The sequence below is a fragment of the Strix uralensis genome, chromosome 1 (genome assembly GCF_047716275.1).
Source record: "Strix uralensis isolate ZFMK-TIS-50842 chromosome 1, bStrUra1, whole genome shotgun sequence".
Taxonomy (NCBI): domain Eukaryota; kingdom Metazoa; phylum Chordata; class Aves; order Strigiformes; family Strigidae; genus Strix; species Strix uralensis.
Window position 1 is genome coordinate 76,656,112 of NC_133972.1, and position 19,780 is coordinate 76,675,891.

General features: G+C 39.8%; 1 protein-coding gene and 1 long non-coding RNA gene across 2 annotated transcripts in view; one reads left to right on the forward strand and one right to left on the reverse strand.

Moving 5' to 3' along the window:
* The window catches only part of CAP2 (cyclase associated actin cytoskeleton regulatory protein 2), a 74,271-nt gene extending 61,912 nt beyond the window's left edge, over nt 1-12,359 (forward strand). The window contains exons 8-13 of the mRNA XM_074871566.1: nt 3,724-3,916; nt 4,756-4,931; nt 6,172-6,295; nt 6,520-6,602; nt 9,061-9,201; nt 10,776-12,359. Of these exons, the coding sequence (XP_074727667.1) occupies nt 3,724-3,916; nt 4,756-4,931; nt 6,172-6,295; nt 6,520-6,602; nt 9,061-9,201; nt 10,776-10,859 (801 nt within the window). The 3' untranslated portion in view covers nt 10,860-12,359. The remainder of the gene's footprint in view (nt 1-3,723; nt 3,917-4,755; nt 4,932-6,171; nt 6,296-6,519; nt 6,603-9,060; nt 9,202-10,775) is intronic.
* LOC141944649 (uncharacterized) overlaps nt 1-19,613 on the reverse strand; it is a 51,137-nt gene extending 31,524 nt beyond the window's left edge. Inside the window, exons 1-3 of the long non-coding RNA XR_012629298.1 lie at nt 19,107-19,613; nt 4,807-4,907; nt 3,029-3,072 (exon numbers count right to left, since the gene is read on the reverse strand). This is a non-coding gene — a long non-coding RNA (uncharacterized LOC141944649). The remainder of the gene's footprint in view (nt 1-3,028; nt 3,073-4,806; nt 4,908-19,106) is intronic.
* Between the last annotated feature and the right edge of the window lie 167 nt (nt 19,614-19,780).

A 19,780-nucleotide genomic window follows, 5' to 3' on the forward strand; every position in this document is an offset into this window, starting at 1 on the left:
TTTCACCTCACGTGAATGTTTGTTTGATTTCAGCCAGGTAAATCAAAATGGTAAAGAAAAGAAGACAAAAGCCACAGTGAGACCGAACCCCTCTTTACAGCAAGTCTCTGTACGCCTCCTCATTAGTGAGACTTGTCTGTCTTTTCCATGTTATTCTATTTCAATGGGGGATTGTCCTACTCAGTGTGTCCGTGCCGTAAGATAGTAGATCTACAGTGGAACAGTTAGTCCCTCCCTGTACTTTAGCGACCTTTATTCCTTTGATTTCTCCTTCAATTCTGCCTGGCCTAATTTATGATTGAAATTGTTTGCATTTTCCAGAATGGCCATAGATGTTCAGCCATAACTGAAAATATCATGATACAGTATCTGTTAGCTTGTGTAGCTGTAACTCAGCTCATAAACTAGACAAGAATTTGTCATGTGGGAGAAAAGTTAACAACAAAGGTTCAGTCTATCTCTTACTTCTGTGACTGCACAAAATTAGGAGGAAAACTGGGAAGGGTGACTGAACCCCAGGTGTCTTCCGAGACCTTGTGACAGCTCCTGTGTTCTTAATTAGATCTAACTCATAATCTTTTGAGGTCAGTAGAGATAGCCACTGACTTTGGTGGAAGGACCAGGCTTGTAAAGAAAAGAGGAGGCAGCAGGGCAGCATGAGTGCAAGGAATAAGTTTTTTTTCCTACTCTTGAAACCCACTTAAAGGACTAGAATGTCTTCACTCCTCAGGTCAATGATTGAGATTTTTGACTAGACTTGTCTTTTCATCAGTACTGCCCTAGAAGGGAAAAATGGTTCTAGTTTCCCAGATCCTTTCCTACCTCTGCTTTTTCTTGAAAAGCAAATAAGACATTCTCCAGTCATACAAAACCATGTCCAAACTTGATTGATATATTTAAAATCCTTCCTTTTTGTCTGTACTATCACAAGATAGTTCTTCAGAGTTCTAGGCAAGAGATTATCCAGTTCCACAGATAAAACTCTCTGAGTTTTGCTTCCATCTCAGTAATATAGACATTCCTGTACTTTTGTGGCCATTTGGAAAACTGCCTTTGATGCACTACTCAGCAGCATCATTTGAGCCTGGAGTCTCCTGCGTGATCTGTGACGGCCTTCAGTTTGACACTTTAAGCAAAGAGACCAGCAGAGTAACCCACCACTCTGTATTGTATGCAGAATACCCAGATAACTTCTGCATCTATTTTTTCTCTAATGCATCTTTGCAGCCTTTGCAGAATTTAATTGGTGTTAATTCCAAATGAACATGTGAGTCTTACACAAGTTTCTGGAAAATCGCAGCACAGTATTTATGCAGGTGGAAGCAATAAGGTATGTTTGGGAAATCACATGTCAATCTGGAATTTGGGAAATCAGATTTTTATCTCAGAGTACAAGTTATTAACCACTACTACTATTAATCTCCTGCCATAAGGCATACATAATTCATAACTGCATGTTCACACTGCACTGTGAACGGTGAGAGCCATTTCTGGTAAAAAGCCCTGCAAATGCAGTGTTCATAATTCTGGATAAGCAGGACATAGTGGATCCAGTTGCTATGGTTGCAGGCAACAGATAGGGAAGATCTCTATTGCACCTCAGGCAGCAACAACTGATTGTGCCACTAAATCCATGTATATTCAATTTTTTTCTTCTAATAATTCACAGTTGTGCTGACTGCTGCAGGTATCGTTACTGGCATTAGCAGAGACAGGAAGACAGGCACTATAAATCAAGGGCCCAGTGAAAAAGTTGGCCCCAGCCTAAAACAATAACCTATAACTACTAAGTGCGTAAGCAGAAACGCTGTGAGTTAAATACATCCATGCAACAATGAAATGTCCCTAAAAGCAGTCCACATTAGTTCTACTATATCTTGACAATAAATGATAATCAATTCCAAAAGGGCATTCTTCTCATTTGTTTATATTTGATCAAAAAGATTTAATAGCATAGAAGAGAGCTCATTCCCTTAAGAGATCTTGGATCCTTTCAGAAACAATCAAACTGTACCACTACATCAGTTTCATTACTCACCCAAGTACTGAGGATTCAACAGTCTTTTTTGTGCAATGCAGTTTTAATGTCACTAATGTGACAAAGAATCTTGCTATGTATTCATCACTAACATATTCCATAAACAGCTCCTTCAGATGCAACAGTACTTATGTGCTGAATATGCATGTGCCAATAGAGGGTGTACATTAAGAGGTTAATATTATTCTAATAGCTAGTATTATTCCCTTTCCATGCAACTCTAAGTAGGGTCATAATGACTGAGAGGTTTGAATGCAGTTACTTACTCAAATGTTCCAGGCCTCTTTTTTTTAAAAAAAAGTATGTCTGAAGAGTAAAAAAAAAAAAGAGCATGTGTACCTCAGCACCTCAGCCCCTTTCCCATTATCAGTTTGGGATTACAGGCCACAAGAAGTTTACTTTTAAATAAATAGCTACAGTTTTCACTCATGTGAGATGCATGAACCACATGGATACTTTGCTGTTTCAGTTAAGTGGAAAGCAGAAAGGAGTGGCATCATAAATGGTTAAAAATATCCTCTGAGTCTAGCTAAGCAGTATCTATTTCCAGTATTGATTACCAGGGATGCCCTTTTAACAACCTGTATCTCTTAACAAAGGTAGCCAATTAGAGGAGCTGTGACTCTGCAAGTCCTTGTCATTTTCCCATTTTCCTATTGTGTCTGCCCACGTAATAAATATGTACTGGTGCAATGCACAATGTCTGTATAGCTAGCTAAATTCATCAAAACCAATCTAATTTTTCACAATGGTTCTTTTAAAACAGTCTCTGCTCTGCTGCAGAGAGGTGGGATCAGAGTGACACTCAGTGGCAAGACAGAAAAAGTGATTCTCCGTTTCTCAGATTCTATCTAACATCTATTATTAGGTCATTATTAGATCATCATTCGTATTTTCTGTCTGTTTGATATATTCTATGTAAGGATTATAATTCAGACCAAAACATGTACTTTTGATTATGCAAACTGAACGAAAGATTGGATTACTTACTTTACCAAGGCCCCTCTCACTCATAACTTGTGTGCTGTGATCTCCTGCAATTGCAAAAAAGAGAAAATAATTTGAGAAATGGAACTAAAAATTCAAATACTGAATTTCAGAAATAAGAGGCTTGAATCACCCTAGTTTTAGATTCTGCTATATTTGAATCTTTGCAGATGACCTGAACGGTCTCAAAAATAGTATTTTACGTCTTGAATACAATTTAACATGTTGCATATGTATAACTGACAGTTCAGGACCCTCCCAGTTATTTGTGTTAGATCAAAACATCTTCTGTATGTTTCTGAATGCACACCAGGCTATGGCTAACTGAATTTGGTATCTGAAAAACAGGAGACATTTTCCCCTTTATTTAAGTAGACACTGGAATAAATTACGGAGCTTTAGTATTAAAGATTTTTAACATCAGTCTTGACAAGCATTTGAGAGAAATATTTCAGGTGGAGTAGCTCTGCAGTAAGGTAGCGGTGTGGACTGTGAGTCTTTCCAGCCTTGTGTGCTTTGGTGCAGGGAAAGATTCATAGTATTGTATTTGATTATGGTGCCAGAAATTATTCTGAGCCTGTGGCTGCCTAGAGTCACTCAAACTCACAGCATTCAAGGATGTTACTAAATAAGAGTGATCATAATACAATGTTCCTTGAAACACTGTATGTAAAATAATTTCCGTCTATCTCAAACAGGGTCCTGTTGCATCACCCATGTCTATGCGATCTGTTCTAACAAGCGGGTCATGCCTCTCCCCACCACCGCCACCACCACCGCCACCACCTGGACCTCCCCCCATCTTTGATACAGAAACTGTAAAAGATGAAGGAACTGCGTCTCGCTCAGCCCTATTTGCACAGCTTAACCAGGGAGAGGCAATTACCAAAGGTCAGGAGAAAAGAAATCAAATTTTGGTCCACGAGTCAAACTACATCAAGAGCTGCTACATGTATTGACCTAACTTCCACCACATTTTTAAGTTGCATTTAAGCAACTCAGATCTTTCTGAGGCTTGCAGTGAGTCTGATGGATGAGACTGCATACCTAAACCTCTTTAGAAGCAACAGCACAAAAATATGTTCAGCATACCTGAAATTCACGCCATTTATTTAGAGGTATCTTTTTAATTTTAAGGCAGCCAAGCTGGACATCTTCAATCCCCAGTAGCTGGTGAACCTCTAAGTTGCAACTGGAAAAAATATGTATCCCCCTTTCTGATTCATATTCAGTGTGCCAACCTGTGTCAGAATGTGTTACATGTTACATGGTTAGGTGAAAAGGTATGGCTCACAGATCACTGTATTAATACTGGACAGTTGTAATTAAAGTAGGTGGCTGTGAGTTTAAATACATATGATTGATATATCTGCCTTTAATGCTGCAGGGATAGGTCAAATATTGTCATAAATTAGAAAAAGAATCTCATTTTTATGGATGGAAAAATACGCTATAACAAGCTCTAAGAGCTTGCCACAGACAGAGAGGGATGAGAAGACATTGCAGCATTTCCTGCTAAAGATACTAAGATAGCCCATCCACAGTAAAAGAGGTTTTAAATGAACTGCTAAAAATATGTAAGTTGTTACACTTCAGTGTTACCCAGGCAAACCTTGAGGAAATAAAAAATGTAAATTCACACAATTACAAATGAACCTTTCCTACTTAAATAGGAACACACTTAGGACTGGAAAACAGACTCTCTTTCATAAACACCTTTTTTTTTTTAGGGCTTCGACATGTCTCTGATGACCAGAAGACTCACAAGAACCCCAGCTTACGTGCCCAATGTCCGTCTGTTCGTTCTCCGACAAAAAGCCATACGCCAAGTCCCACCTCTCCCAAGAACTCCCCTCAGCAGAGCCATGCCCCTGTCTTGGAGCTAGAGGGAAAGAAGTGGAGAGTGGTGAGTTTCAGTTGCACCTCTGAATTGCACCCTGCACATTGCAAACCAGGTTGAACACTGAAACATCTTGCAAAAGGCTGCCCATGATCAAGGTGCAACAAATCAAACTTGCAACTAAAATGGGCTGAGTCTTGCATTGCTCTGCCTTGCTCCACTTTAGCTTTCACTACTCTGTAGCAGTGAAAGTTAATTTACTTATCTCTGGTAATCATATGCTAATTCATCTGAACTGGAGAATGTCAGAACCAGCATGTAAATTCCTTGCAAGATCAGACAGTCCCCCAAAAACAAGTCCAGTGGAGAACTCAAATTAAATTCCTTCCTGCAGGCCATTCGTGCAAGAGAGATAACAGTATTACCACAGAACACTTTCTCCAGCTTTGTTAACCAACAGAATTATACGTTTATTTTTCATCACCCATTCCATGCAAGCATGTGTCCCATGCTTAACAGTAGAGAAGCATTTTCTTTTTGTTTAATCTATAGATGGAAAAGATAGATTTGTTTAAAGTTTGGGAGTTAATTTATGTAGGCATATACCAAAGAATCTATGAGAGAAAATTCACGTGACTCTGTTGGTTAAAAGAGGGAGGAAACAATATGTAGTTTAGTCATGCAGAAGGTTATATACATAGTCATTACCGTGGGGCTGAGTTTGCATAAGGTGCAGTCACCGTTTGCCTGGGTTATGTTGCCTTAGGGTTATAGTACCTGGAACTTTCCTTGTGGATCCCTAGTCTTTCCTGCACATCCATGGAGTGTAAATGTCCTTTCACGCTTCATAATGAAAGGAAATTTATTCACCTGTTACTCCTTATTGTATGTGGTAATGCCTGCACCTGTTCATAACACACTGTATAAAACATGATATAACATATGGGAGAACAGAAACTTGCTCTGTTCTTCAAGGTGCTGGTCTAAATTGGATGGGAGCCAAGCAACAGTTTTGTGAGTGCATTTTTAAATTGTGAGCATAATGTCTTTGCTACAAAATGAATGGGTTTTGTCATAGTCTATGCTAAGTTCTTCAGTTCTGCAGCTCTAAAATATACATGGGTCATCTAAGGGTGAATTAGGTGAAATATCTGATCACCAAGCAGATTAGATTTTTTAAGCCACAGGAAGGATATTGCTCTATTGTAACTGAAGATGCAATGACTCGAGGATAAGTTGTACTAAACTCTGTCTGACTGTTAGCTAGTTAAAGACAACCAATTAAATAAACTTTCTTTTGAAATAGGAATATCAAGAGGATAAGAATGACCTGGTCATTAACAACACTGAACTCAAGCAAGTGGCCTACATTTTCAAGTGTAACAAATCTACACTTCAGATAAAAGGAAAAATCAATTCAATTACTATTGGTAAGTGGATAGCTCAGCTGGACTTTAAATGCCAGTCTTGAAAAAACTGATTTATGTGATTAATAATGAATCTGAATCATTCCATTCACGTTAATGGATTGATCAGGTGAGTAAAGTCGCTCAGCTATGCAGCACAAGACTGCGAATCTTCATAGTTAATGTAGCAGGTGTGCATATATTTGCTTTTATCTTGCCTTTCCTATTTATGATTGCTTTTATTTTAGACAACTGTAAAAAGTTTGGCCTTGTGTTTGACAACGTTGTGGGAATCGTGGAAGTGATCAATTCCAGGGATATTCAGATTCAGGTAAATATCTATTTGAAAAATGAAGATAGACAGAGAACAAGCAGGAAAAAAAAGCCGACTATGTAGCTACAAGAGATTTTAAAAACTCACAGGAGCACAACAAAAAGAAGAGATTGATGCATCCAAATGTGTCTATATGCACTAAATTTTGCTGATGTATTTAGAAAATGCCTATGAAAACTACTGACCATCACTGAACAAACCTCCCTTAGCCCAGTCCCCTCTGGTTCCAGTGAAGCTGAGAGATCTATACACTGTAAGAACTGTTACTTCTGGCCCTAATTTTCTTGCTTTCATGCTAAACAGCTTCTAGCACTTGCAAGTTCAGCGGTGCTTATGGGACAAATTCTGGCAGTTAGCTAATTGATTTCTAAGCCCAGAAGACAGTTATTTCTTTTTTTCTTATTCTCTCCATGGCAATGTTCAAATAGACTGTCAAAGGACAACTACATGACATAAAGTTGAAAGTAGGTGCTGGAATTTCGAAAATCTCCCCTGCCAGCGATGTGACACATTACATGAGTAAGTAACGTAGTCACTTGCCTACAAATTGGCTATGAGCCTCTACTGGTTTTGTCTTTGATAACCAGTAAGCAAAGCTTCATCAGAGATCATCTTCCTTGTGGTTCTCATGAAAAGAAAATACACGTATTTTAAATCCACATATTGCCCTGTCTAGTGGGGACACTTGCCCTGTTCAAAATATAGACAGTCTGCCTGACATCTACAGCACTTCATTCATCCCATTCCAAAGAGGTCTAACTATACATGCTCTACTACTGGGTTGTGTCCAACATACTTGACCTAGTCTCCAGAAGGGACTTTAGGATGTGTTATATTAAATGAAAAAGAAATGAAATGTTAATTAAATTATATCGAACTACCAGTCTTCAAAGTGAGGTGTTTTGCTTAAAAGGCCATGCCTGCTGTATGACATTAAATGTAGACAGTCCTGCTCCATGCTCCCAGGCATTTATTTGAGTATTTTTTTAAAATTATATTATTTTTATCATTACCTCTAGAACTATTCATGAAAGCTGAAAAATTCATATGTAATGAATAGCAAAACCACAGCTTGTTAATACTCAAATAAAGGGAAAATATCTTTTCTAAAAATTGAAATTCTTTTGATCAAGCAGGTTCTATGAATATTGCATAGGCTTCTGTGCCATGGAGCAGAGTGGAGTCCCACTTATGAAGGCAGAGTCTGGCTATATGCTACATGCTGCTTGAATCAGGCAGCTTCCACATGTGCCAAGTGCTGAACACCTCAATTTTCTCAGTATTTTGAAGACCTGAGCTTATAATTTTCAAACACATGATATGTTAATGCAACAAATTTCAGTAAATTCATCCTACAGGTTTTGCTATAGTTACTTCAGTGCCATATTGCCTGGCTCTAGCTCCTTCCAGTGGGGACTTTTTTCTTGCCAGATGTTTGCAAAATTTATTAAACACACCCTCCTTTTGTTCTCTATTGCACGAGAACCCGTTAAAGAAGAGAAAGATCAGTTTAAGATGCATTGATCCACTACATAGATCAGATTTCAGGATCAGGGCAGGATGCAAGATAGACCACATGTTCTTTGTTTGCTGTCACATTTAAGGAACCAAAGCTGAAAATATATTCTTGAATGATGGGAGACACTTCTTCATTAACAAGTACATATCTGTCACATGCTGTTACTGTTTTATGGCTTGGAATAACCTCTGCCCTTTTGATGCATTGTCCAGAGTATATTGCTGTCCCTGCTAGAGAGGGCAGGAGGAGGAGGAGGAATTTTTACTAACAGCCAGCAAGTCAGCTAGTTAGCCATGAAGAAATCTTTTAATCTGCAGAATTGTAAACAAGAGAAGATTTCCCTTTCTCCCCTCAAGTAACCCTTGTTCTTGCTTTTGAAGTGACATAAGAAATACCTTTAGAGATTTAATTAAACTGATCTCAGTACTTTTAGAACTGTTGCTTGCCTGAAGGGGATAAAAACCCTTTCCTGTTGTATGTTGTAAAACCTGGAAGAGCTTTGAAGTCTTCAGGATGTATTACAAATCACTTGTTGAGTACTACTGCATTCTGGGATCTTTCATTTGCCCTCACTGGGCTGGAGTTAACATGTTTGATTTCTTAACCAGTTCTCTCTGATGAACAAGGTGAACACTGCCTAAATATCAGCACGAAAGTGTCACTGAAATTAGAGAGAATCAGGGAAGCACCTTCATCAAATTGTATATTAATAGCTTGCTGTATATTACAAGTTTGCTGTTGTGTATAGATCTTTGTTACCACCACCAAGAATTTTCACAAGTCTCTAACAAATCAAATATAAGCATCATGCAGGCAGCTGACACACAGATCAGATGTTGGTTTGCCAAAATTAGACCTGGCAGGCAATGAGGATTTTATTAACAGTACCTTTGTGTGCATTTTAAGATTTGATATGAAGTAGATTTTATTTTGCAGGTGATGGGGAAAGTGCCAACCATTTCTATTAACAAAACAGAAGGCTGCCACATCTACCTCAGTGAGGAATCATTAGATTGTGAGATTGTGAGTGCCAAGTCATCCGAGATGAACATCCTCATCCCCCAAGATGGTGATTATGTGAGTGAGATATTTTTAAAGCTTTCCTCCCGCTTCTGCACTAGTCTTGGTAGCTAATAGCACTTAAACTGCTAGGAAAGAAACTAACATACCACACATATTACATCACCAAAAAATGATCCAAAGCAATTTAATTTCTATGTACCGATATCTCAGCTATCAGTGCAAGAAGAACTCCTTATTTTCTGGGGCACAAAGCAATTTCAAAGATCAGACATGATGTTATTTCTTTCCATTTTGATAGATAATGTCTTCAACTCCTGTCCATTTAATTTTCTTTTTTGATATCTAAACATAATCTCCCAAAGAAACTCAGTTCACAAAAGAGCACTTCAAGCCTGAAGATGATGGTGCGAAAACTAAGATAAATATACTACCACTATAGATGAAATAATACAGTGTACTTGTTTTTTCTAAAGCTGTTGATACATGGGTAGCATCTGTAGTACTTCCTAGTATATTCAACATACGTCCTTAAAAACCACTTAAACATGTGCATTTTCCCAACTCCTTTTCTGTTCTAGTAAGATTTTCATGCCATGCCCAGTGGCATTTCTAGTAAAATCATGATGTCACTTCACGCACTAGCAAGGGATCATGCAGGCAAAGCATATTCGTAACAGTTTCCTAGTTTCCTCAACAGAGCAGTGTTGAAATTGCACTGAATGGCCATAGACAGAACTAATTTCTCATTAATCTTTTGGGCTGGGATTTTGTTTGGTAGAGGGGTTTCAGGCTTTATAAAAGAAAATATGTAACAAGAGAATTCTCGTGCTCCACATTTCCAGAAATGACTGCTGGATGCCCAGCTTCAGATAACTAAAAAGGGAATGATTTTCAGTGGGTGCATATTCACCTATTTCTTAAAAAATAAAAAGAAAGGTCCTTTTGATCAGTGTCACCTCAAATCACCGTATCATCTGAAATTACTGGCTATCAAAACACCTATTTGTGGTCTGAATGAAAAAACCCTTCCCTTCACGTTGTTTTTTGTTTACTGGGAACAGAGAAGGACCCAACGACATCTCCCATCCTTTCACCGAATACACAGAATGGAAGGAGACTTTCTTTGATGTTCTGCTTCCTTTTGTGTACCCCACAAAGGATGCTGAGTCTTTTGAAGTGTATCACACTTAAAATGATACTAGGTGTTTGGTTTTTTTATTTTATTCTTCCATATTATTTCCATATTGCTTTTGTCCTTAAAATTAGACTCCTCACTAAATCCCCACATCTAAATCCTTTCTACTGTCTTCCAACCCAGACACTGATGGAATCTAAAGTCATTTCTGACATGAGGCTTATTTACTTAGTTGTTCCAAATAATGGCGTGAGAGGGATTATTGCAAAGTAGTACCATACTAGGGCTATTTGAAACTGGGTAGCAATAAGGCTTTTTCCTGTGTGGCATTGTAAAACAGCTTCCTAGGGTAATGAAGAAGGCTTCTCTCTAATCCTGGCATGTCTGAGCTATCAGTGCTTTCTCAGTCATGTAGCACTAATAGTATTCCACCAGTTTTCATGAGGTATCCACTGTTTATTTAGCCATCATTGTTGCTTTTGTTTCTTAACAGAAAGAATTTCCAGTTCCTGAACAGTTCAAGACAGCATGGGATGGATCTAAGTTGGTCACTGAACCTGCAGAGATTGTGGGTTAACCTCCTAACGCCATACAGCACTTGCTGACCGTGACCAGACCACGGCCAGCATAAACAAAGCAGTAATGTAAAGAACTAGAAGTAGCAGTAGTTCATACTGCTGTGATAGGCCTTCAAGCATTAGCTCTGCATGCTAGAAACAGTAACACATCTCGCACCCTTTTGTTAGGCATCCCAGTACTTTTCACGTTTCCACACAGTTTGCCTTCACGTACAATTTTAATTCTAAATGATTTAATGTGAATGTAATAGATTAAAACCCCCACCCTCCCGTCACATCATTGGTTTGAAATACCGTATACATTAAGCCAAAATACTGCATGATACATTTTGTTATCATCTTGCTTCAGTGCATTCCTTTTTATGTTTCTGCTAATCAAAAACAGCATTAAGACTTTAAGATGTTTATTTTTACCTGTTAAGCAATTCCTGTATGATGCAGTAAAAATATACCCCTAGAAAGTATGCAGTTCCTTGTAGTTCTGTGGCAATCATAATGGGTTTTGTTTTAAACAAGTGAAAAAGGACAACTTTCAGCAATACGTTTTGCTAATGGAAGATAAAAATATCTGGTATTTTAATCAATCACTTTTCTAATATGTGTACTTAGAAGATCCCTATGTTTTCTGTGAGGTAAGATTTTATTATCATCCACGGACTTGCTGTTGGCCTCACATTTCTGGCAAATTAGCAATTCTTTCTAAGCTAAAGCCTCATTGAAGCTAAAACCTTGCAGCAAATCACTTGAAGGTTTTTTGCTCCTTGGATTTCTTTTTTTTTTTCTCGTGAGACAATCTCTCATTCTTTAAAACTTCACATTGTAGCTTGCATCCTGTTCAGAAAACTGAAGGAGGCATATATGTCAGATACCAGCTAGTTTCCTTACTAATAATGGTCCTTTAAAATACTGCTATTGTAGCTCATATTCATTAAAAATATCCTCCTGTTTCTTCCCCACATTTGTAGGACTTACTCAATTTCAACTGTGTCCACAAAGGAAAGCCATAGATTTCTGTCATACTAATTCTGAGCCCAAATAAAGGGGTAATTTCCTGTTTAGCCCTTTGATTCTACTTTATAGTCCCTATTGTACATGCTTTTTTAACAAAGGTGGAGTGTTGTATACATTTGTGCTATTTCAGCACATAGTATGAACAAAATTTTAAAAATTTAAAAAGTCAGCTTATGTTTTTGATCACTTGTAATATTTTGTAACAGTGAAATCACAGTGAGATGCTTGCAGAGCTAGTTACAAGCTAAATTTTGTGCCTAATTTACCTTGAAAGTACATTAATTCTTGAGGGTTTTTAAGTATATCTTTTATTGTAAACCCTATACAATACAACCAGTAGTGCTCATTCCGTAAGGTTTTGCTATCTGATGTTTAATCTATGTGTATAAGGTGTTTGCTTTAATACATACCATTTTTTCAACAGTAAACTTCTTATGAAATAAAACGGAAAATGTACTTGTTTAAATACAAAGTTGTTCAGAACTTGCTCCATTGCAGTGTTTGTTGTATATGCTTTCTCTTTCTTAAATGCTCTTTCAGAAGCTTGATTGAAAGAAGCTCCTCCTCCCATTTCATTAAACATTATCACTTTTGCTGCCCTAATCCACCTGACAGTGAATAGCGGGTATTCTGCATGCTAGCAGATAAACCTGAAGTTTTATGCATATAACTTTGGTGACAGCCAAAGAATTGAGCTTTTCATGATTCTCACGTCTAGGTACACCTGAATCTTCCAGAGATTACGACTAGGAATCATGGCATGGTGCAAGTTTATAAGGTTTGCCTTCTATTTTTAGCTTTTCCCATTGTTTCCTTATATGGCTTTGGATGTGCTTCATATCTGAAAAATGGGCATTGCATCTTTGTCATGATAAAAGGATTGTTGAAGGATTGTTTAATCTTTAAATCATAATCATAATTTGTTCCATAAATTAATCTCGTTCTGGAGCATTCTGACCTGAAATACTGACCCCTGTTTTCATCCGGCATCAAACAGGGATCAAGTCATTATGGTGCAACAGGAAGCCACTTAATCCTTTGGAGGTATGAGACAAAACAAGTATCGAATCCTTGATGATAAACAGAAAGCAGCGAGACAGCTCTGAATTACTACACAGGCAAATTATTTTAGGGGGATTTAACTCCCCCTTAAAAACAAACTGTGTGAAGGCTGGTCTGATTCTTCTTTTAAATGTTAGAAAGCAAACTCCCCTGTGGCTAGACCTTCTCCCTAACACTCATGTTCCTGCAATATGCAAAACCCAAGTACATTTTTTTGACTGGTTTCTTAAGAGGTAGAAATGTTGCACAGTAACAGTGCGTACCTGACACCTTGAACACACCTGAGAACTTTGTCAGAGGGCAAAGGTTTAAAATATAAGGAAGAAGGCCTTGCATGGACAGACCCAAACTAATTGCTTCAACTGGAGAAAAGGCTAATGAGTCCATGCATTACTGGACACCAGAAAAATAGGAAACAGACTTTTTAAATATGCAAATAGCTTTTATCCAGTACTCTTAGTCAGCCACATGACAAAATATCTACAACCAGCTTTTGTCAGTTCTGGTCCTCATAAAAAGTATTTGTCATACATTTCCAGTAGGTTGGACTGTTCCTTCCCTACAACCTGTCTTTAACTTCAAAAATATAATGGAGTGCTAAATAAACAAAATAAACCCAAGGTTCTTAATATACTCTCATGAATTTGTATACAACTAAAGCTTAAAAACTCATTTTCTGAAAAATCAAGTTTATCTTGAGATAGAGTAGTCAGCAAGCTGCAGAATGATGATCTGATGAATCATCCCAACCATGATTACTTGGGTCCGCCAAGTCTTCAGCAGCAAGCTTGATCTGTTTAATGGTTGACTCCAGCGAGGAATGAACTGCTAAATGCTGAGCATCCCTAAGGTCCTATTGATCATTTCTTTTTACTGCATGCTATCGCACAAGATATGCCCCTTGGTCTCAGTTCTACACTGCACTAAAGTTGTGGTTATACCCTAAATCATTTCAACTATCAAAACAGAAAACAGTGAATTTGGTGCATATATTGATACAGAACAAAAGTTATGGTGTAATTAGCCAGTCCATTTTTATAAACCAGCAAATATTCACCAGTACAGGTGCTGTAATCAGCCAGTAAAATACATGTAAAAGAGAAGGAGATTTTTTTACTAAGTGTCCAAATGTAAAACAGCTTTTTTCCTATGAAAAGGTTCAACAGATCTCCTACTTTCTTAAATAGAAGTTCTGTAAAAGTACTCATGAAGCACTCTGTACAAGTACCTCATGGAGTTCAACAAGGGGAACAGCAAAGTCCTGCACCTGTGTAACAACCACCCCATGCACCGGTTTATGCTGGGGGCTGCCTAACTGGAGAGCAGCTTGGCAGAAAAGGACCTGGGGTCATGGTGGACATCAAGTTGAACATGAGCCAGTGATGTGCCCCTGCAGCTAAGGAGGCTGATGGTATCCTGGGCTGTGTAAGGAGAAGCATTGCCGGCAGGTTGAGGGAGGTGATCCTTCCCCTCTGCTCAGCACTGGTGAGGCCACATCTGGAGTGTTGTGTCCAGTTCTGGGCTCCCCAGTACAAGAGAGACATGGACATACTGGAGAGAGTCCAGCAAAGGGTCATGAAGATGATGAAGGGACTGGAGCATCTCTCCTACGAGGAAAGGCTGAGAGAGTTGGGGCTGTTCAGCCTGGAGAAGAGAAGGCTCAGGGGAGATCTGTTAAGGTGTATAAATACCTCAAGGGAGGGTGCAAAGAGGACAGAGCCAGGCTCTCCTTAGTGGTGCCCAGTGACAGGAACAGAGGCAGTGGGCACAAACTGAAATACAGGAGAGGTTCCCTCCGAACATCGGGAAACACTTTTTCACTGTGTGAGTGACTGAGCACTGGCACGGGTTGCTCAGAGCTGTGGTGGAGGCTCCCTCCTTGGAGACATTCAAAAGCCGCACGGACATGGCCCAGGGCAACTGGCTGTAGGTGGCCCTGCTTGAGCAGGGGCTTGGACCAGATGAACTCCAGAAGTCCCTGCCAACCTCAGCCCTTCTGTGATACTTGCTTAATTATTTAGAGTATTAGTTACTAAGAATTAGTGGAAATTATAAGTATTGAGGTAGTGACTCCATGTATCCACCAGATGGCAGAAACCAGCCGAGGCCCAGGCCCTCACAAGCTCTTGGTGTTAATGAAACATGCTGGACTATAGTATTTACAAAGTACATGTATGCAGTTTGTCAAAGAACTGGGAAATTCTACTCTCTAAAAGTCACTGTAAAAACATTTAAAGATTACTTTGACTTTGAAATTACCATCTTGGTAAAAGGAGAAGGTGTGATGGGGATGAACAAGAAAGAAAAAACAACTACTTGTTACCAATGATTAATTTGATCTTTTGGGTTTTTTTGAACACTGCTAAGCATATCTCCATTAAAAGCACATTTTTAAAAAAATACCTGATTGAACTTAAAAGTAATATTTAACAGAGCTATTGAAGATAAAAGAGTAAGTAATTTCAAGTCTGCATTTGAAAACCAGAAATCTTTCTAGTGTCCTCGGGAATAGGCACTTGCTAAGACTTCCCAGTGCCATAGTTATTATCCAGACAAATCATTCTTGTTCTTACTCTTTTCTGAGTCCTCAATGTATCTGGACCTGCATGAGTTTGTTCAAGGTTGCTGTACTATATGTATGTTCATAAACCTGTGCATCACATTTCTTTCCTAGAGATCGAGCATTTGTCCATTTGAAATCCTTCAGGGGCTCAACTCAGCACACACCCTTAGTGCACTCTCCTGACATGCAGTTCAACTGGGCTTCTTCTAGAATGTGGAAGCAGCTGCCTCCAGACAAATGGAGGTAACGTTCACTCGATTACACGATATGCTAGCAAGCAGAGCATTTATCAAGAACATACAAGACAGATTCAGTTCCCCTGCTGGGGGTGATCTGGGCCCACTGCTGTGAAAATATTGCCCACAAGTAGCTACTGCCCTCAGAAGGTGCCTATAGACAGGCCCCTGACATATGAAGCAGTCATTAAATAAAAATCATAAATAACACTCCCCAAGGAAAGTTCTGACTTCCAGAAAACAAGAACCTGCTCCCTCTTTATGATTGAAATAATCATGAAAAATCTTTTTGGGTGCCAAATTTTTGTAGAAGAACACTCCTTCTCCACCACCCAAAACTCAGTGGTGACCTTCTAGGCTTAACCCTGCTTCCCTAAGTCTTGCTGCATGCCAAGGACCCTGCCTGATCACTGACCACCAAAGACTCTTCTCCAAACCCCTAGTTCCAGTGCTGGTTCAACGGAGGCACAACTGTCCTCTCTGGCAACACCAAAGAATTAGGTAACTGGTAAGGCTTCTGAGTGCCACCCTCCTGAATAAAGCTATTGTCTGATTACTCTGGTTACTCTCCATTCAAACCAGGTCAAGGTAAACAGCAAATAAAGGTATTTACACACAACTCCCAAAACAGACAGTACTGGTAAACAGGCAACCACACTAAAAATCTGTGTACCCTAAGATAAAAGTGGAAAAGTTCATTTTTCTCCAGCTGATTTGTTACAGCCTTTTTATCAAGCATGACCACTAGAATGATGGGGGTTTTGTCTGCATTATACCTGAAGTTGCATCTATTAGAAAAAAAATGCCTCTCAATGGACCGTGATAGCTTTTAGAGTCAGTCTCATCTTCAGAATCAGATGGATGAGTCAAATTAGTTTCAGAATGAAAGGCTAAACTGATTTAATTTGGGAGACAGCTGTGCCATTTTTCCACACTGAAATATATAGTGGTTTACTTTATACTTAGGTAAATGCATACATTTGTGTTTTGGTTCAAGTTTCATGTTCTGTACCTGGCTGCTTGGCCCAACGAGGGGTAAAGTTCTCACTCTTTGGCAACTCAGTCTGTATGTTTCAGTAATGAAGAATCTTTTTAACCAACATTTGCATTTAATTTCACTCTGTATATTAACATACATACTTGATACAAATGTCTAAATAGCATGAATACATGTAGGCTGCTGGGCACAACAATAATTAACCACTTTGGAATGACAAGAGATTGCTGTTGATTAATGTCCAACAACTCTCATCCAAGGACTCTTTAAAAGAGCTCCTATTATTAGAACACTTCAGCGTGATGTGGAAGATGTGATCCCCATCTCCTGAGCAAAGGAAGGAATTGAACTTCAGTTTCATGCATCCAGGTGAATGCTTCAGCAATTCCTTGGTTTTAAAAATTGTTTAAAACCCTGCCTTAAAAACAAGATGCTAGAACATGTATCAAAAATGAGCAAAGACACGTCTCTGTACCTCTGAACAACAGCTAGACTTACAGCAGACCAGTGCTCTACTACTTCCTATTGATTATAAAAGATTCCCCATTCAAGAGTGACAGATTAGGCTTTTCAGCATTACCTGTACTTAAAGAGCTTAAGATGGGATTCCAGATTCCCCTTAAACCTTAACTATTGCAATATCAGCTTTTAGGTGCTTACCTCCCTCTTTTGATTTGGTTCAAAACATTTCATCTAAATCTCATTTCTAGAGAAGAGGATATTTAACTGCCAGGACATTCAACCACTTATTTTCATCATCTAGTACAATGAATTACCCAAGATTTTGAAACCTTTGTCACCAAAAGCCTAAAACGTGAGTTCCCCACCACTGGCAAGCCCTGTTGTTTTTATCATATGCATCACAGAATAGAATAATCTGAATGCTGGCAGAATTTGTGGGTTATTTTTTAAAGGCAGAAGAATGGAAACTTAAGGCCTGAAAAATTTGGGAATGAAGAGATGTTACATTGTCTCCATCACCTGTTAACTCCCCTTCTCTCTGCTGTCAGTGATTCAGGTTCACCCTGAGAACCCAGCATAAGCTCATAGTGAGTTCTAACTGGCTATGCCTGTGTAATGCTGCTGGTGACCCTAAAATTTACATGGGACTGGCAGCATTACATGAAGCCTGTGAGATCTCGTAATTGTACCTTAAATTCTGATCTGGCTTGAAAAACCCATGGCCACAAACACACACAAAAACAACAACAAAAAAACCAAACAAAAAACACACACACAAAACCCCCCTGGGACTGTGGTCCTGAAGCATTTGTGGTGAAAATCCAATTTAAAAAAAAATTAAATAGACTGTAGCTGATGAAGGAAGAACTGAAATTTATAAAGGAAGAAGCTCTGTTATGTTACTTTTACTGTCAGTTTTCCAAGCTAGTTTTTCTATTAGGAATTATTAGCTGGCTTAAGACTGTGGTTTTTTCTATACACTTGTCCATCTGTCTGCCTGTCTACCTTCCTTCTTCCCTTCATTCCTTTCATTCTTCATTGTCCTTCCTAATCATCCTCAAACTTACTGTTTCCCAAATGATTTACCCATGTTGTTTTCACCCAGGTCTGTGAACTAAACACATGCCAGTGTAATTAGAGCCACACCTACACGAGTGCCAGCACTTAAGGTAACTGCATTTAATTAAGGTGGTGTGGGTTATTTCCTAAGCACTTTGACAATTCACCTCAACTTGGCTATATGAGAGACTCACTCTGCAGAAACTTCAGTTTTTAAATGAGTTAGGGTTATATGGGAAAATAATGTATTTTGGGTTAATCTGACAGGGAGAGGGAGGGGCTTCTGGTTTTTGTCAGCTGTGCTATTTGCTGTGTTAAAAATGGGAAACACTCCATGTTTACAGTATAGATTACTAGTTCATTCAGTATGGAGCTATGTTAACATCTGTATTGCACAGAACTTGTGGTCTGGTTGAGATGCTTAATAGTACACAAGAACCTTAAATATTAAAAATTAATTTGGACAACTGTGTTTAAACTTGCTGTAGGGCCCCTGGTTCTTTGGTCAGTGTTTGTGCACAGGAAGAAAACGAATGTGATAGGGAAAAAGATGAGAAAGGCAAGATGGAAAAGAATGCAACATTTAGACAATAAAATCAAATCGTAGTAGTACACAAGAGAAAGAGCAATTTAACACCTTTTCTCTTCCCCGAACAATTTCAACCCACTTCCTATTAGTCAAGAGAAAGGGTTTAGAAAGTTGCTGGAGGTCAGGAACAGCAGCTGTCACCGCAGGTGGCGGTACGGGAAGGACAGATAACGCTGCCCGGCTGCACCTGCTCGGCAGCAAAGCAATGCCTTATTCCTCACTTGGCTTTATGACCTCGTCTACCACGGCCTATTAAAAGTAATTTACCTGTGGTCTGGGCCAAATTCAGAAGTCAGGGGAAGGGACAGACTGCGAGAGGCGGATCTCGTTCTGCTTCCCCCCCCTCCAAGCACATTCGGAGGGGAGCATTTTGGAAGTGAAGGCTGGCACAGAAGATGGAGACTCCCTTTCCACACTTCAGCACAACGTGCTGGAGCAAGTACCCTTGAGGCCCGTTCTCACAGTCGCCGTCCAGCTACGAAACCAGGCCTGGGCCTTTGGCTGAGGGGGAGGCTGCGGTGCCAGGGGGCAGATGTCTGGCCGCCGGCCGGGAGGGACGCGGGCCGGACACCGCCGCCAGTCCCGCTGAGGGGATGGCCGCTCCCCGCGCTGCCTCCGGGCGGCGCAACACCAGAGGAGCCGGCGGCGGGGAGCCCCGGTTTATGCTGAGGAGAAACGACGCGTCCTCCGCGCGGCCAGGAGAGCGCTGCGGGGCGCTGGGTGCGCCAGCCCGCTCTCCCCGCCGCGGCCGCTTTTACCTCCAGAGCGCTTGGAACCGCCCCGGGCAGAGCGCGCCCCTACCTGGGCGCTAGGCGATACCATCTCACGGAGGGGGGCGGGAGGGCGGGGGAGAGAAAGCCTAGTTCTTTCCTGGCGCAACAGCAGAAAGGGGTTTCCTGGCGGTGGTACGCTCCGCCTCGGGCTGCGCCGCCGAAGGACTC